Raw genomic sequence first — 20,155 nt, forward strand, 5'->3', positions numbered from 1 at the left:
GACGTCACGTGTGCCAGGATAGAAGGGGAATTACAGTAGAAATAAGTTCTAGCTCATTACATATATACATACGTGGTGAGCATGACATTCATCATAAAGGCAAACGAGGAACGTGCCTAGCACAGCGATGGAGCTGTAGTCATCGCTGTCTTACTCATCTTGTAATGTAGTAGTCTAGACAGTTCCAGTTTTCTCTAGGATCCAATAAATTGGCCACCTGTTCCAAACAGGTGTTCAAAAATTGATGCAAAGTAAGAATGCTTTCAAAAACTGAAATGTTATTACTTTATTTCTATCAATTCTCAAAATGCAAAGTGAAGGCACTGAAGAGAAAACTAAATCACATTATTTGGTGATCACCTTTTGCCTTCATCAATTCTTCAAGCTACACTTGTCCACTGTTTTTGAAGGAACTTGGCAGAGAGGCTGTCCCAAATATCTTGGAGAGCTAACCACAGATCTTCTGTGTATGAGGCTTGTGCAAATTATTTTCTCTTCATGTAATACTACACAGACTGGATGATGAGGATGATGATGATGAGATCAGGGCTCTGTGGGGCCGTATCATCACTTCCAGGACCACAACTTCTTTACACTAAAGACTGTTCATGGTTAAAATTGACAAGTAACCCCATCCTAAAGGTAGAACCACATTTCTCCACTGCAATTAAGTCTCGAATCCACCGTAAAATCCGCTTTGTGCCTTCACCACAGGCCAGTTTTGAGGTTGAAACCTTGTTCACATGACTACTCATGTATTCGACTGAGGATTTTACCTTTGCAATTCCACGGGTCAATTCTGGATCATTTTGATTCCACGTGGTTGGAACCTAAAGCAGAGTATAAACTATTGTGCCGATGAAGGCAAAATTATATCAAAAGGGGAACTAGAGGACGATAAGAAAAGGGGGAGGGGAATGGTAAAGAGAGGAAACAATGGTTGTCTGGTGATTACAGACTTGTAGGCTATGTACCTGCAGACTTGTGAATCTCCACATAGTGTGCACTGTGAGGATTCTACGGTGCCTGTGGGAGGAACGGGTGGTTATGTAACCACAAATATGCTATTTTCAAACTCCGGCCACATTCCTACTAGACTGTGTCTGGCCTCGCTCAATGCACTTGCATTGAGCAAAGCTGCACGTCTAGTCAGCATGTGACCACAAATAAGTAAATTGAATACTTACAGTCATGCGCCCGCCTCTGCTGGTGATGGGAAATCCTAACAGCATGCAGCGCGCACAATGTGAGGATTCACAAGTCTGCAGTCACAAGCAAAACGGACTTCAAAAATTCCACTCTTGATAAATTTGCACCAAAATGTCCTGGATAGACCATGTTATTTGATAGGGTTTTAGTTGCTCCTCCCAGTCTCGTCCAGATGCAGCTTCCTTTATACTATGTTATGAATACCATAACATGCGTTAAAGGGAGATGTCCACCTCCTTTCATATTTTATCAACAGCCTAAAGTGCAGACCAGAAGGAAAAAAAAAAGCGCTGAGTACAGAAAAGTGGTGCTGGTCCAAGACTGACCTCCCTGGGCCATTAATACAAGGTTGTGCTGTAGTGAACATTCCCTTGAAATCTAAGAAATAACATGGTGCTAAAAGGTGGATAGTCACTATTACGAAAGCCACCTTGACATTTAATTCCTTCTGAATTCGGAATCATGAATGGGTCTGAGGTACAATACCAGACGCAGCCCTAAGACATCAAAGTAGTAGTTTCCAAAAATTGGAGTGAGGCACTTGTATACAGAACCTACAGCACATACTATATTATATTATGTGGAAGGTGCCGCTAAGTAAATGTTTAGGAATTACATTTGTGCTTCATTTACGTTGCTAATACAGATGTTTGCGCAGCTGCTGACACCGACGTGATGGATGATCCTCCAGAAGATACACAGCGAGAACATAAGCATCAATAATGAATTTATTTGTTTGGTGAGATATTTGATGTATGCAGAGTATATTTCCACGCCGTGTAAAGCTTTCTAGAAATACTCAGACCAAGGTTCTTACAGAAGCCTGCTGCAAGTCTGTATCTGGGGGTGCAATAAATCTGCAAGATTTGCTAATATATCATTTTTTTTTACGGTCTCAAGTCATGCTGCATGTCAATAAACAGCCATGAAGAAGGGGATGCTGCATTAACTGAATGGAGAACAGTCTGGGTGACCCCAAATGCCAGAAAAAGCCGTCTCTCTATAGCCAACATGGCTGATGGGGGGAGTGAGACAGTTAATGGTTGTTTCAGATACAAGGAACAACTCTAAAAGGGACAAATAATTAAAGGGAGTCTATCAACACAAAATGACTATTGAATCCATGCACTGGCGCTCAGTGTACCCTTGAAGTGGCCAAACAGCTCAGAACAACTTCCCACTGACTTGTTTTCCATGGAGGAGATAGATGGAAATGAAGTACCGTATTTTTTGGACTATAAGACACACCCAGGTTTTAGAAAAGGAAATTAGGAAAAAAAATTGAAGCAAAAAAATTCTGTACTTAATATCCCCTATCCTGGTATATATAGTCACCTCATCCCCATTCTGATATATATGGCCCCTCCTCCCTATCCTGGTATGCATGTCCCCATCCTTATCCTGGTATACATGGCCCCATCCTTATCCTGGTATACATGGCCCCATCCCAGTCCTGGAATATATGGCCCCATCCTCATCCTGATATGCATGGCCCCATCATTATCCTGGTATGATTGGCTCCATTCTTTATCCTGGTATGATTGGCCCCATCCCTATCCTGATGTGCACGGCCCCATCCTTATCCTGATGTGCATGGCCCCATCCTTATCCTGATGTGCATGGCCCCATCCTTATCCTGATGTGCACGGCCCCATCCTTATCCTGGTGTGCACGGCCCCATCCTTATCCTGGTGTGCACGGCCCCATCCCTATCCTGGTATGCACGGCCCCATCCTTATCCTGATGTGCATGGCCCCATCCTTATCCTGATGTGCACGGACCCATCCTTATCCTGATGTGCACGGCCCCATCCTTATCCTGATGTGCATGGCCCCATCCTTATCCTGGTATGCATGGCCCCATCCTTATCCTGATGTGCACGGCCCCATCCTTATCCTGATGTGCACGGCCCCATCCTTATCCTGGTGTGCATGGCCCCATCATTATCCTGGTATGATTGGCTCCATTCTTTATCCTGGTATGAATGGCCCCATCCTTATCCTGGTGTGCACGGCCCCATCCCTATCCTGGTATGCACGGCCCCATCCTTATCCTAATGTGCATGGCCCCATCCTTATCCTGATGTGCACGGACCCATCCTTATCCTGGTATGCACGGCCCCATCCTTATCCTGGTATGATTGGCACCATCCCAGTCCTGGTATGCATGGCCCCATCCTTATCCTGATATGCATGGCCCCATCCTTATCCTGATGTGCACGGCCCCATCCTTATCCTGATGTGCACGGCCCCATCCTTATCCTGATGTGCACGGCCCCATCCTTATCCTGGTATGCATGGCCCCATCCTTATCCTCGTATGCATGGCTCCATCCTTATCCTGGTATGCATGGCCCCATCCTTATCTTCGTATGCATGGCCCCATCCTTATCCTGGTATGATTGGCACCATCCCAGTCCTGGTATGCATGGCCCCATCCTTATCCTGGTATGCATGGCCCCATCCTTATCCTGGTATGCATAGCCCCATCCTTATCCTGATGTGCACGGCCCCATCCTTATCCTGATGTGCACGGCCCCATCCTTATCCTGGTATGCATGGCTCCATCCTTATCCTGGTATGCATGGCCCCATCCTTATCCTCGTATGCATGGCTCCATCCTTATCCTGGTATGCATGGCCCCATCCTTATCCTGGTATGCATGGCCCCATCCTTATCCTGGTATGATTGGCACCATCCCAGTCCTGGTATGCACGGCCCCACCATGGTCCTGGTTTGATTGGTCCCATCATTATTTTGGTATGATTATCCCCATCCCGGTCCTGGTTTGATTGGTCCCATCCTTATCTATCTATATATATAATTGTCTAAGGGTTTTTCCGTCTGTCTGTCTTTCTGTCTGTCTGTCCTGGAAATCCCGCGGCCTCGACCAATCAGCGACGGGCACAGCGACGACGATGTCATAATGGAAGTAGACAACCCGCGTCTGATTGGTCGAGGCCGCCAGGCCTCGACCAATCAGCAACAGGCACAGCGATGATGATGTCATAAAGGACGTAGACATCCCGCGTCTCTGATTGTTCAAGGCCGCCAGGCCTCGACCAATCAGCAACGGGCACAGCGACGATGATGTCAAAGGACGTAGACATCTCACGTTTCTGATTCAGTGACGGCACAGTATCGACGTAGATGTCATAATGGTTGCCATGGCGACGATGATGTCATAAAGGTTGCCTCGACCAATCAGCGACGGGCACAGTCTGCCGCGAATTCTGGAATCATCATTGTCCATATACTACGGGGACATGCATATTCTAGAATACCTGATGCATTAGAATCGGGCCACAATCTAGTATATATATAATTGTCTAAGGGTTTTTCTGTCTGTCTGTCCTGGAAATCCCGCGTCTCTGATTGGTCGAGGCCGCCAGCATGGCGACGATGTCATAAAGGTTGCCTCGACCAATCAGCGACGGGCACAGTCTGCCACGAATTCGCCTCGACCAATCAGCGACGGGCACAGTATCGACGTAGATGTCATAATAGTTGCCATGGCGATGATGATGTCATAAAGGTTGCCTCGACCAATCAGCGACGGGCACAGTCTGCCGCAAATTCTGACCGCCAGCAGCAGCAGGAAGGCTCCAGCTGACACTGCGCGCTGCTGAAGAGGAATGGATACTCACTGCTCTCTGTGATAAACGCTCCCGGTGAGTATTCAGGCAGCTGCTGGCACCGGAGCAGGACACTGCGAGAGAGCGGAGGAAGGCAAGAGTAATGTTTTTTTAAAATCTTTTCTGATGGGACCAATCATACCAGGATGCCAGAAAGAAATGAAAATTCATTGCCCTCCATGCCCATGGGCGTGGAATGCAGTGCATATTCATTTCTCTTTAGCAGCGGGCACAGGAGTTAGCCGTAGCTGCCAGCTACAGTCTCCTGTGACCCGATGCTCCGCCAAAACCGCTCCCCCACCTCAGCCAGAGCCCATACCTCTGGACTATAAGATGTACCCCCCCACCCCATTTTCCTCCACATTTTGGGAGGAAAAATGTGCGTATTAGTCTGAAAAATAAGGTAGGTGGGAAAATGCATTTTACTGCTTTCATTGCAACGGTGCACTGAGTGACGGTGCTTGGTTTGAACAGTCATTTTTTGTTGACAGACTTCCTTTAATCTTGCACATAAAAGTAAAAAAGCTTTAACTGCATCTGAGCTTGGAAATTGTCCTTTCTTAACTTTCCTTTTGGTACAAAAAAAAATCCAAGATGAATGGCACATGTAACCAATCTATGAGAAATATGACTGACATTCTGCCAGGAAACGAATATGCTATACGTGTCTGTTTCCACCCATTTGTTGTGGTTCTTGCCATTTCCTCACTGCTAAGCAGGAGATAACTTGATTATTTTTGCAATAACCCATAAAATCCACTGACAGTCCATATAATGCAGGAACATCGTGGACCCTTCAGGCGACGAGATATTTTTTGTAGGGTATTTGATATTGGGTTTTCAACCTGTTTACAGTTGTTGTACAGATGGGTGTTCAGCTACTGCATATATTCACCAGAAAACAGGGGATTAGCAAATGAACATTAATGCCCTTGTAAACGCCGCTCTAGAATCACAGACATTAATCTCTTCTGCTAAACTAACAACAGTGACCCGAAACTTAGTGATGAAATTCGCATCCATGCCAAGTCTCCGCAAGGTAAAGAGATTTCTCCATTACTCCGGAGACTTTCTGCAAAACCAACAGGACAGGACACCGATATTCAGTGCAATCAGTCCAATCACTAAGTAAGCAGAACCTGGGTTTCAGGCTTTCCTCTCTTTAGGTGCAATTTTATTACTTTTGTCCACCATAACTTATTGCTCTCAATGGTCCAAAATGGGATGTTTTCCAGCATAATGCTTATGCGTTTCAGGTGGTAGAACCCTTATTATACAGCTATGGGTTTTTATACCCGAAACGCATATGCATTATGTTTTTTTCAATATTTTGCCAATTTTTTTTCTAATTCTAACTATTTCCATTTGGTGCTGGAGAACTTCTCCCTTCGGACCACTGAGAGATATTTTACCCGGAAGTCAGACCAGTGCAAACTCCGTGGACCACACCCAGACCACAGACGGTCTACCCTGGAAGTCTCCTGGGATACTTATCTCTACCACAAGTGGTGAGCTGAATGGACGCTCTATTGTTTGTTCATAGCAACTTAACACCTAACTGAGGGATAGGAGGTAAAACCGACCATACACATTTGATGGCTGTTGTCCAAATGATGCTTCGGCTGACTGTTTGCTCCATGGCCATCTCGGCAGTCTTACTCATACACTGGAGCGCGTCTATATTCTGTATGAGAGAACCACTGCCAGTCAACTCTGTCAGTGGGTTATCTCGGGAGAATAATGTGATCGGTAGTCTGAAATCGGACATACCCGATCAATGCCACCCCCAACAATCAGTTGGCTGGTGCCCCCATACACAGAGTGTTGGCCAAACCTGTCGAAAACGTCGAGCATGACCAACATTATCCTCATGTGTATGGCGGGCTCAGGAGTCCAATCACCAGGGGTGCAAATGTCTTCCAAAGACTAATGGCCACGAATGTGCACCACTGCTCCATTCCCTGCAACTGATGGAGAGAACCGAGAACAGAGCTTGGCTTTCTCAGTCCACCCAGTAACCAAAGACTAGAATAGTGGTCACCATCCCTCCATATAATAGGGGGACTTCAAAACACATTTGTGGCATCAGCTGAACACCCACCGAGCAGAGATAAAAAAAAAAAAAATCAGCGGAAATAGGGAATTCTTTGCAAATCATCTGATCTCTCTTCATATCTATCTACAATTAATGCAAATCAACACTAATAACTGAAGCAGAAAACTCTAACAAAACCCCAAATTTGTATCAGCCTCAAAACTTTTGGTAACGACTGTGTAATTAACCATAATGCTACCATAGATCACAGACATATAAAGCAATGTCCACATTCACAATGTCCCCTTTTAAAGAGAATCTTTTGGATGCTGAATTTTCAGATTTATCCGCTACACTATGAAATGTAATTAACACTTACCGCTAACTTCCTGAACGGGGCTCTGGATACTCCCTGCTGCTTCCAGTTTGTCAGGAACGGTAGAGCCCCCCTCTAAAATACGGACAAGTTCCCTCAGTTTGATGCATTCGTCCTGGAGGTTCTGGATGTCATCCTTGCGCTGCTGTTGGGCCTTAGTAGCAGGATTCATACTAAAATGAATCACTTTTACTTTGCTTGGATCATAGGAACCCTGAAAATAAGAGAGAAATGTGTTACTACTGCCTGCGGTTCATCTACAGTGTTCTGTATAATCCATGGGGGTCAAACATTCATCGCTTTTCTTATTTCGGGTGAGAAAAAAAGTTTTATGTTTTAAACGGGATGTGCAGGCGAATAAAAAAATCTGCAGTCACTCAATGCGACTGCCGAATCCTGACAGTGTGCAATGTACATACTGTCATGATTCCCGTGTTCACAGCGTGACTGCGATTTGCAGTCAGTCATGCTTTTCCAATACTGGAGACCCCCTTTAAAACGACAATGAAAAATATCAGGTACTTTAACTGGCGCTCAGTAGTGATGAGCGAATATACTCCTTAATCGAGATTTCTCGAGCACGCTCGGGGGTCCTCCGAGTATTTTTTAGTGCTCGGAGATTTAGTTTTTCTTGCTGCAGCTGAATGATTTACAGCTATTAGCCAGCATAAGTACATGTGGGGGTTGCCTGGTTGCTAGGGAATCCCCACATGTACTTATGCTGGCTAACATATGTAAATCATTCAGCTGCGGCAAAAAAACTAAATCTCCGAGCACTAAAAAATACTCAGAGGACCCTCGAGCATGCTCGAGAAATCTCGAGTAACGAGTATATTCGCTCATCACTAGAGCTGAGTAATAACATATCCTTAGAGGGAGTCTGTGAGCCCAAACTGATAGTATAACTAAGCACACAGACTATTAGGGACTATAAGTCTTATAAGAATCGCACCTTTATTCTTCAGAAACTGATGTCTAATCATATATGCTAATTAGGGTGCACCCTTAGTGTGCCCAAGAGGCTTGGTATACTGTTCCACCCACTGGTTGTGCAAGTCCCCGCCTCCTGGACTAGTGATGGACAGCGCTGGCTTGCCCGGAGTGAGAAATGACTGATGAGATAGCTCAGGAAAGCAGACACTGTTAATCATCAGAGAAGGAGACATGCAAAACCAGTGAGTTTAACAATGCACTGAGCCTCTTGTGCACCCTGAGGGTGCACCCTAATTAGCATATTTGATAACACTACAATTTCTAATGGATAAAGGTGCAACTTCTAACGAGGCTATGTCCACTACAAGGCTGTGTGCTTAAAGGGGTTGCCTGGGACTTAAAAAGTGATGGTTTTTCCTTAGGATAGGTCATCTATTTCTGATCAGTGGGGGTGCGCCAATCATCTGTTCCAGTGGCAGCTGCACAGCTCCATCGACTGTATAGTGGTCACGGTTGGGTAACGCACATTCACCCCCTATTCAAATCAGTAGGAAGTGGATGTGCAGTACCTAGACTCGACCACTATTCTGCACCATAACTGAGCAGTTGCGTCTGCCAACAATTAGAACGTCTGGCGTCTCAAGTGTCGCAACACCACCGTACAGACACTGATGATCCATCCTAAGAATAGGCCATCAATGTTTAAGTCCTGGACAACCCCTTTAATTGTAATGTAAGTTTGAGATGACAAAAGCCTTTTAAAGGGGCCAACTCCTTTCTGGAGAACTCCGGTGATCATCAGAACAAGATGCATTCGGCTTCCAGGGAAAGCAGAGCAGAGTTAAGAAGACGACGTAAGTGACACAAAACCTTTGCTGCCACTTCATTGGAAACATTGATGAAGATCTCAATGGTCACACTACTGTGCTCGCTGCCCCTCTCTGGTCAGAGGTGAACCTGCACTTGAAATTATGCACCTCATTGAAATGCAACTTGCTTGGCTTTCCAAGGAACGACAATATAATTTAGACCGAACCGGGCCATCCTGACGAAAATGCTGAGAGAAGGGGTCACTCATGTTCGAGTAAACCCAAGTCTATATTTTATAAAATGTGGTGTCAGAGTTCAGACATCCACGGTCTCCTCACCTCCCTGCTTTACTAAACCTTCTTCCTTAATAGAACATAAGGTAATTGCCATCTAAAATTTACATTTATTACCATCCAAACATTTTTAGAAGGGACTAAATTGTGCCTATGAGGAATAACTGGCCCTTATACAACTGCTATGATTTCTTTATAAACAGCATAAGCAGACATAAGGGATTCCTGCCCCGTGTAGGACAGATTAAAAAAAAAGAAGCTTGGATGACATTGTACACTACTGAGCAGTGTAGCTGTGAATTCAGCGCTAGGGTGAGATATTGTAAAACCCTTAAAAGCAGCAGTACAGCCTGTGTGCATTGCTGCTTCTCCTCTCTATAGTCTTCATTAAACAGGTGTAATGTGATCTCTCAGTGAGCTGACAGTCTATCTTGATAAGAGTAATGTGGATTTACGCGGTTTTTCAAAGTCGGTGGGGTGTTTAGGAGAAGTGGCTGAAAAGTGGAGGAAAAAAAAGCATATTTCTCTGAAACTATATTTTACAGAGTTTCTTATATATGGCCGCACTACAGATTACTAGGATGGAAACATGTGAATCCTGGAAGACGCAAGGGCTGACTGGACTAATTGTATTTCTTTAAATCAGATACAATCTTAGTTACAAAGATTTATTTTAGATTTTTCAGTTACATATAAACATCTACAAACGGGAAGAAAGATCTGGGGCTAATAGGAGCTTCCGGGATTGTGATGACCCAGCGTTCGGAAATAAAATACATAGACAAGAGCGCCGACTAAATATATGATATGGTATAAAGGACGAGACACACAATCTGAAAAGTGAATCATCTCACACCCAGAGAGCAGTAAATGTTCACAGGCATTAATAAAAGAATAATCGCCACGCAATGCATAGCTCGGGTATAAAACTTGATCTCGCACACCGCCATATACAACATCCCAGGAACACAACACACATCAATCTCTCTGAGCATGAAAACCAAAAAAGGTTTCCAATGTCTAAATGAGTACAGGTAGTGCACCTGGTATAATAACCAGAGGCGGACACACCATTGTGCAGCCGCGTATAGGCTGAACAGGGGTCGGGGCCACAACCACCTCTAAAGCAGGAAGAAATGGGCATTATGAGGAGCACTGGGACTTCAGAGGGACCATCTACTGTTCATGCACAGGGGTCCTCTTCTGTCTGCATCCGACCCTAATAACTACAGGTAAGTGGTAACCATCCTTGTAAAATGAGAGTTTTATATAAAACCATAGGAATGGGGAGCGTGTGACCTACTATGGGGAGAAGCCGGAAAGGAAAGGGGTGGAGGGGGAATAACAAATGAAGGGAAGAAGGAAAGGAAGTAGAGAAGAAAGGAGGGCAGGGGTGAAGGTAGAAAACAGGATGAGAAAGAAAGAAGACACACAAGAAAAGAAGGGTAATCCAGGAAGAATATAAAAATGAGAGGCAAGGACGAAAGTTAAAAAAATAAATAATAATAGAGTCAGACGAGGAGGAAAGTAAAGAAGTGAGGCCCATAAGAATGTAAGGGAGGGACGCCAAGAAGAAAGAGAAGGGAGACCAAGAAAAAAAAGAAGGAGAAAGAAGGAGAAAGGAAAAAGAAGGAGGAAGAAGGAGAAAGGAGGAGGAGAAAAAAGAAAAAGTAAGAAACAAAGAAAAAAGAAAGAAAGGAGACTGAGAAGGAGATAAAGTAGGGAGACTGAGAAGGAAAGAAAGAAGGGAGGTTGGGATGAAAGGAATGAATGGTGCGATTGTAGTTAAGGAAAGAGAATGGTTGATCGGAAGCAAAGAAGAGAGGTTAGGAAGAAAGGAAAGAAGAGATAATTACAAGAAAGAAAGAAAACAGGGATCTGAGGAAGCAGATAAGAGGGTAGGAATTAAAGAGAACAGGAAGTAACAAAAGAAAGAAGAATGGGAAACAAGAAAAGAAGGGAGACTGAAGAAAAGAGGCAGTTGGCTGAATAAGGGAGGATGGTAAGAATGGAAAAAGGAGGGTTGGTAGGAAGCAAAAAAGAAAGGATAGGAAGAAAGTAAACACGTGTGGATGTGAAGGAGTGATGGAAAGAAGGGTGGGTATGGATGAAAGTAAGAAGAAGTGACAGGAAAGGAAAAATGAGGGTTCACACGAAGTAGATAAAAAAGAAACGGTTATACAATAAGAAAAAAAAGCAGGGTAAAAAATAAGGAATCATAGAGGTAGGGTAAAATGGAGAGTTGTAATGACGGGAAGGTGGCAAGAAATTGGACAGTGGGAATGGAGTAAGGAACAGGTATGTTTTGAATGAAGGAAAGGCAGGAAAGTGCAATGGAGAAGGCCATGGAAAATAAAGAATAGAAGGCACTATGCTGAGCCACTAAGCAGTGGTAAGTGCCAATCCTGAAGACCAAACTGAGGACTCCAATTTCATTATTACCAACACTAAGTACAGCCGGAGTACATTACACTGAAAAGATATAATTGTGGCACGGATAAGTATACAGTAGAGTAAAAAAGGCACATACTTAACACTATATACATTTCCATCTATTCCTGAGTCCCCATGTACTGTTATTAAGCCATTACATTATATCTCATCCCTTCCAAGCCAATACCAACTAATTATTACCGGCCATTAGGGCCGAGTGACGGCAAACTGGTGAGTGGATTACACAATGCATTGATAACTCATTCACTGCTGATAAGGAGGCCATGAGGAGTGGCGCTCACCTTTCGTGGGCATCAGAAGTCCCTGCGGCTCAATAAGATTTTCATCTTCAGCTGTTTTTTTTTTTTCATTTTCCTTGTCGCATCGGTGAGCAACTCTAACAACATCAGACCACATAAAATGTTATTACTTTGGTCTCTTGCTTTCCTGAGTACATTGCCCGGTAAAGTTTGTCATTTTTACAACTGCACAGCAACCAAATGCACAGTTGACACCGAGCGCTTCCATCTTCCACTTGTTGGGAGCAGACATTGAGATTGATAGGGAACAACTTACCAGGAGACGGGACTTCAGGTCTCTAAATTGGACCGTAAACCTCTGTAACAAGCTGAGTTCGGCTGGATACTACGGCGATGACAGGGCCTCGGCGTCCACCTCTAATTCCGGCAGAATGGAGCTCGGTGTAATGTGGAGCAGGCGATTACAAGACGGGGAAGATTTATATGTTCCGTCACAAAGCAAAACATCAACTGCTAATAACATAGAAGGTAAAGGTCGTCCTCGAGGACTATCTGCACAAAAAACATCGCTTCCCTTTGTCCCCAAAGTAGGAAAGTGGCAACAGTTCAATACAAAGTTGTCTTCCCGCGCGCCAAACACAATCTGAAGCTAATTGGCTTCCTGCGTAGTGGCATCGAGGGAGTCTCCATCTACCAGATACAGAGAAAACTGATTACTGTACACAAGACCAAGAAATATACCTGGGATAATGGTGCAGGATACTTGTAGCACAAATGGTGCAGAAAATGATGCACATTTGCTACATTTAAGTTCCAAAGATAAATTTATGACTCTGCATGATTTTAGTGCACCAAAAACGCACCGTCTTACAACTTCAGAAAAGTGGATGAGATTTATAGAAATCTCCTGCCCATGTGCCATTATTCTGGCCTGCAGTGCGTGTTTCAGATCTGCAACATCACAATTTCTCAGCTCAATTTCTCTTGCGGCTATGTTGAGTTTTATGTGCCGATTTACCCCATAGAATAGCGTTAGATGCGCTAAATCCACAGGTAAAAAATGTACATGCGTTTTTAGGGCTTTTCCGCTGAAGAAACAGATCAAAAACACATGGTATACTCACGTGATCAAAAAAGTAGCCAAATACAAAGAAGTATCAAAAGCAAAGTAGCTTAACGTAAAGTTCGACATTCCAAAAAGAAGCAAAAAACACGCAGAGATAATAAAAGGATGGGGAAAAAAAAAAACTAATTCAAAAGCGTAAGTAGCCAAGTTTACCTAGAAGCTCCACAATCTCTGCAACAAAAATGCACGAAGTACTCATCGTGAAAATGTAGCAGCATTGCAGATAGCGCTACTTGGCGCTATTGGTAAAGTTACGGCAATACCGTAATCTCAATGTGTCCATCGGATGTAGAAATGTTGGAGATGAATTCTGACCATGCTGGACTTGTAACCATCGTTTCAATTCTTTCATAAATGAATAGGACGCAAGAAAATAAGAAACTTTGTAATGCTTATTTTCAGAGAACTCCGCTTCTTTCTCCTACTGGACTTATCATTCATTGTCAATTCATGGGTAAAATTAGCAGAGGCAGGAGAGGCATGTCTTAGATTTACCGCTGCGCTCTCCATGCCATTGCATTCGACAAAGGAGGGACAGAATTCCAATCAGATCGGAGGAGACAGCAGGAAGGGAACTGAAGACACCAGGGACAGTGACCAAACAAAGTGTCACGTTAAAGTTTGCGAACCCTTCAACATTTTCCATACTTCTGCTTAAAGGTGAGCCAAAAAAGTCACTTTTTCATACAAGTCATAAAAGTAGAGAAAACAAACAAATGTGTCAAAAATATTAGACTTTTTTATTGAGAAAAACTTTAATATCGCACTTCTGTGAGCGGAAGAAGAATGTGAACCTTTGCTTTCTGGATCTGGTGTGACCCCCTTGTGCAACAAAAAATTGCCTCAAAGTTTCCACGAAGATTAGTCCTGCACATCAGTTTGGAGGAATTTTAGCCCATTGCTCGCTAGAAATCAGAGTCAACTGTGTTATGTTGGGGGCCTTCTCCCATCACCCACTCGCTTCAGGTCCCATCGCAACATTTTCATAGGACTAAGTTTAGGGCTTTGACTTGGCCATTACAAAACTTTAACTTAATTCTTCTTCAACCATTCTTTTGAATAATGATTTGTGGCTTTGGAGTTGTTGTCAGGAGGCATGAACCATGTTTTCTGGAGATTCAGCTCAAGGACAGATGTGCTGATATTTTTCTTCCTAACTTGATGCTTAAACTCTAAAATAATTGTTCCTTCAATGATGATAAGCCGTCCTGGCCCTGATAATGAAAAACAGCCCCAAACCATGATAATACCACCACTGTGTTTCACAGATGGTATGGGGTTTTTATGCTGTAATGCAAGTGTTTTACTTTCTCCATACAGCACAAATCTCATTTAAATCAAAAAGCTTTATTTATTTTTTTCCATCTATTAAACACTGTTCCAATAGCCTTCTGGATTATCCAGCTGATCTTTAGCAAAATGCAGACAGGCAGCAATGATCTACATGGAGAGCAGTGGCTTTGATCTTGCAATCCTGCCATGCACTCCAATGTTGTTAAGTGTCTACTCATGACAATTAACATTAATGTGACAGAGGCCATTAGTTGTTTAGAGCAGGGGTCCCCAACTCCAGTCCTCAAGGCCCACCAACAGGTCATGTTTTCAGGATTTCCTTAGTATTGCCCAGGTGATAATTGCATTACCTGTGCAAAACAAAGGAAAACCTGAAAACATGATCTGTTGGTGGGCCTTGAGGACTGGAGTTGGGGAACACTGGTTTAGAGGATACCTTGGGTTCTTTAGTGATCTGGCAGCCTTGTTCTAGAATGGATCTGTGATAGTTGACCACTCCTTGGGAGCATATTAATGCTTTTGAACTTGCACCTGGTTGTACACAATAGCCCCGGGTTCATCAAAATATTCACGTTTCTAGCTTAATACACTTTGAAAAGTTGAAAAACTTTTGCTCAACTGGAACTGAAGTAATATTTCTGGCGAGGAACACCAAATTCATTAAGTGACGTGTGCCTCTTAATAAATTCAAAACATCTTATTCCTGCACTTCAGAAAACAATATTCTTATTGAATTGTGGCCAATCTTTCTGACAATTAATTGGTAGATAAGAGTCCAAACTCTTTCGAGATAATTTTATAACCTTCTCCAGCCTTTTGAGTATCAACCACTCTTCTTCTGAGGTCCTCAGAAATCTTCTGCTTGTGCCATGATTTACGTCCATAAACGTGTTGTAAAGATCAGACTTTGATAGATCACAGCTCTTTAAATAAAACAGGTTGCCCACTCACACCTAATAGTTATCCCTTTGAATGAAAACACCAATCTCTAATTTCACCTTCAAATATCTACTAATCCTAAAAGTTCACATATTTTTGTGACTCATATGCGTGAAGGCAATCTAACATTTATAACTGATTTGCTTTTTTTTTTCTATCTACTTTTAGGGCTTGTGTGAAAGTCTGATGTAATTTAGGTCACATTTATGCAGACATATGGAAAACTCTGTAGGGTTCATAAACTTTCCAGCATGACTGTATGATAAATGTACAAGCACTTTTCAGTCCCAGGTTGGATGCTTTAGCCTTTCTACTACTGATGAGTGAATATACTCGTTACTCGATATTTCCCGAGCACGCTCGGGGTCCTAAGAGTATTTTTTAGCGCTGAGAGATTTAGTTTTTCTTCCCGCAGCTGAATGATTTACATCTGTTAGCCGGCATAAGTACATGTGGGGATTCCCTAGTAACCGGGCAACCCCCACATGTACTTATGCTGGCTAACAGATGTAAATCAATAACATGCGGCAAGAAAAACTAAATCTCCGAGCACTAAAAAATACTTAGAGGATCCCCGAGCATGCTCGAGAAATCTTGAGTAAAGAGTATATTCGCTCATCACTACTTTCTACCCAACAAAAATAAACTATAGTAGTGGTGGTCCTATATGGTAGAGGTCAGGTGCCGGGGGTCCTCATATGACTGCTACCTTATTGGGACCCTCCTATAGGCAATGACACTCCTCCTGTATTATTAAAATGGTTGGTTACAACACATCATGAATTTGCTATTGTGCCCAGGGTAGTGGTAAAATAAAAAAAAACATTGTACACTCACCTCCCAGACCGGTGTCACTCTTCTGTGTAGTGTACCCCGCCAGTCTCTTCAGCATCAGATGACCACTGCAGCCAATCAAGTTTAATATGGAAGACGGAGGAGCAGCACAAGTCTAGTAGGCGAGTGTACGTTATTTTTTTATTTTACCTCTACCCTGGCCCAATAGCACATTCATAAACTAACGATAGTGGGTAATGCCTTTAAGCGATTTGGCATTGGGACAATTTCTTCCAGATGGTCGGACATCAGCCGGGAGAGAAAAAATGATTTACAGTAATGCCGATACAAGCTGCGGCTGTGCGATACTTTGTAAATATATTCTATCCCGCGCTGAAACTTTTTTGAAAAATCCTTTGAATATTAAAGTGACTTCAACCTTAACTTTAGGTTCATGTTTCAGCACATTTAGGATTAATAGTAGGAGAAAGTCCCAGCCGGCAGGAACGAACTGCCCTGCATATCAAATTCATTTCCCAGATGAATTTGCACTGTAAGAAGGAGAGAAAAAAAAAAAGAAGAAAAAAAAAAAGCACAGATAAGACTAAATCCTAATGCATATTTATAAACTACACGGCATACAAAAATAAATCAATATTCCCTCACTAAATGTATACGACTTGAATAACTATGAGTTTGCAACTTACAATTGGTTCACCTACGTCTTGGCAGATCCTTGTAAGCTTCTCTCTGCATACTAAAAATTCTAATTAGTTATGTGCTTGACGAGCGGAAGTCTGGAGTGTTCCCATCTACGGCTTAGAGGCTTCAAAGCTTCATGCATCAAATTGAAACACTTCTGGATATAAAGTACATATGCTGGTAACAGGGGGAATGATAGCAGCAGCACGTGCATGTCTAATAAAGGGGTAATGTTTGGGAACACGAGAGCTCATTGCGGTAGTGGTGGAGGAAGGGGAGCACACTAAGTCCCCCTTTAGAGAGGAGAGGCAAGTTAAATCCTGAAAAATTAAATATATAGTTTTGGGTCAGAAAGTACAAATGTGTGCAGCTTTCCCTTTCTCATGTAGGCACATATAGCATTGAAAAAAAAATCCCAGCAAGACGACAGTTTTTTTTTTCTTCCTAAACTCTTCAATCCATTTCACTTTTCTTTGGAGATCTCAAAATGGAATAACACATCTGTATTTCATTTTAGAAATAAAAAATGGAAATTATGAAACATGGGATTTGTAAAGGGATTCTATTAGCAGGTTTTTGCTACTTCATCTGAGAGCAGGATAATGTAGGGAAAGAGACCCTGATTCCAGGGATGTATCACTTTGATTACTGGTTGCAGCAGTTGTGATGAAAGCTAACCCCATGTACATCCCTGATTAATAGCTCTGTACACTGTATATTGACGGTGAGCTACTAATCAGTGCTGGGAGAGTGGTTGGACCAGGAGGCATGTGAGCTGTAGTTCTGCATTGTTAATCTTCTGCTGATAAAACCCTCATCGTATTGAAACAGCAGCACACAGCCTAATATGTGACACACAACTGAAGTCAGTGTCTCAACCCCTTTGTCATGCTGCCATCAAATTACATAAATATGATTTTACCATAAGTGCTGTACCCAGTACACTAAGTGACACATCACTGGAATCAGGGTCTCTTCTGCCCCTATATCATGCTGCTGTCAGACTGGGCTCTTTCCTCTTACCTTTTTCTTCGATGATCTCACAGGTTCCCTCATCTATTACTCCGCTCTCATATTTACCCACTTATTCATTTGTAGGTCTTCTTTAGGAACAAGTCTGCTTTTCCTGTGTGGGCACTTCCGGCTCAATCACAGCCATGCCAAGTATTGGCCGATGCAATATGTGACAAAAATAATAAATGTGGGGTCGCCTCTGTTTTTGATAATGGGTGCAAGTAAAACAGAAAGCTGTTAAATATTATTTAAAAAACAGCACAGGGTCCCCCCCTATTTTTGGCAATCAGCCAAGGTAAAGCAGACAGCTAGGGGTTGGTATTCTAAAGCTGGGAAAGACCATGGATATTTAGCACTCCCTTGGATAAATAGCAGCCTACAGATGCTCCAGGAAAGCCACATCCATTAGTTGCTTCAATTCTGCACTTTGCCTGGCTCTTCCAGCTTGCCCTGGTGCCTTGGCAAGGGGGATAATATTTTGGGGTTTAGGTTAGCTGTGTAATGTCCTCGGTCATCAAGCCCAGGGGTTAGTAATGGAGAGGCTTCAATAAAACACCCCCATTACTAACCTCATAGTCAAAAGTAATAAACACCAACATAGAAAAAAAAGGCCTTTAATTGTGCAAACACTCCGCGACTCACTTTTACCCATTTATTACCTTTAAAAAAAAAAATCTACGACGCTACTACATCCGGATACATGTTTTTAAATGGGACAATGGTTTTCTGATGTTAGAAAACATTTCAGCTTTGTTTGCCAAATCGTAATGTATATGAAGCCGGCAATAAACGCGAAAGCCTTTCAAGACCTCCGAAGGTAAAACCAATAAGATATCGGCTGCTAATATTTTACTCAATGTTGCTCTGTATAGACAGAATAATATAGAAAAACTGAATACAAATAGAAAAAAAAATTGGGTTGTGAGTGACACAGAAGAAGAAAAATAGACTCCATGTCTGAGCGCTATAGGTCAATAATTCCTTGTACGGAGAGATTATATTTTTATGTATTTCTGTGACAGATCAAGCTTACAAGGCCAGACTAAATATCAGATTTGTATGCAAGTCAAAAAAAATCCATCATCTATAGAAAGATTACTTCCCCCAACATTTACAGTCTACCGATGGCCATCTCTCCGACTCTTACTTATAGCCTGGGAGATGATAGATTTCATATCTTAAGCCCTCAGGTGGTGCAATGAAAAGGGGGGAAAAAACCTTACGCTGAGGGATCTTGAAATTTACCGTATGTGGAGCAAAGGGATAACCACGTCCTGCAAGGTCCATTGAGGAACCTTAAATCCTTTGTGCCTCGGGAGTCTGCCAGTCATCCTTGACACAAATCTGGTTCTTGAGCAGTCTGAAATCTATGCAAAACTACGCAGGAAGAATGCTATGTAATCCTCTGAATTGTATGAGTATGTTCAGCTCTGAAAGTAAGGATCTGAATGGCAGACAGAACCTCCAAGGACCATGGTAGACCTACCTGGGAGCAATTAATGATGCCACTAAGCTCAGCGAGATAGCGCAAGCAATCAGACAAGGAAGCCATGCATGCAGCTGTTCCTGAATGGTCTTCCGATTCCGAGGCGAGATATATCTGGGTACGGCAGACGAGCCGGGCGCATCCTATAGACTCACATTTTGGAATAGCAGAACTGATACAGACTACGTGTTTGGTAATGAGGAGATGCCTTCTTGTAATTAAGAAGTAGATTATTAAAATGTTTCTAAATCACGCCGAAGCGTTGATGCAGAACGATCACTGAAAAGCTCCACGGCTGGGTCAAGATGTATTTATTTTTAGGATTTTTGTCCTTTTTTTCCCCCCAAAATAAAAACATTAATTTTGGAAACTATTCTGCTGTCATTACAATTTTTTAACCTGAAATGGTATATTCTCGACACAAGGAAAAATCAAGATAACAGATTGTTACAATTCAGATCTTAAATTCTAAATTTCCGGTAAGGTACAAAAAAAAAAAAAAAAAAAAAAGAACTGAAGGATTTTCTTTGAAATTCTTGTTATTTTTAAAATTCTGAAAAAAAAATCCATTTATTTTGCATTGAGTGAGAACAAGTTTTCTTCCCTTTTTTACTATTCCCAACAAGAGCCTCATTTTCCAGATGTGACGTGTGTCAATGTAAATGGTGATAACTTTGAATTGCTTCTGCATATCCCAGTGATTCTGACAATGTATATTTCGTCATTCTTTGCACTCCATGAAAGTGGTAAATATAAGTCGATAAGATGTGTTTATTCGTAAAAAAGAAGTTTACAAAATTTTTACAAAATCGACCATTTTTAATTTCTATGCCCTTATA

General features: G+C 42.5%; 1 protein-coding gene across 2 annotated transcripts in view; it reads right to left on the reverse strand.

Annotated features, from left to right (window-relative positions):
* MAD1L1 (mitotic arrest deficient 1 like 1) overlaps window positions 1-20,155 on the reverse strand; it is a 740,224-nt gene that overhangs the window by 288,473 nt on the left and 431,596 nt on the right. For both annotated transcript variants that reach the window (XM_069734326.1, XM_069734327.1), the window contains one exon: window positions 7,257-7,467. In XM_069734326.1, the coding sequence (XP_069590427.1) occupies window positions 7,257-7,467 (211 nt within the window). The remainder of the gene's footprint in view (window positions 1-7,256; window positions 7,468-20,155) is intronic.

Source organism: Ranitomeya imitator, chromosome 7 (genome assembly GCF_032444005.1).
Source record: "Ranitomeya imitator isolate aRanImi1 chromosome 7, aRanImi1.pri, whole genome shotgun sequence".
Classification (NCBI taxonomy): Eukaryota; Metazoa; Chordata; class Amphibia; order Anura; family Dendrobatidae; genus Ranitomeya; species Ranitomeya imitator.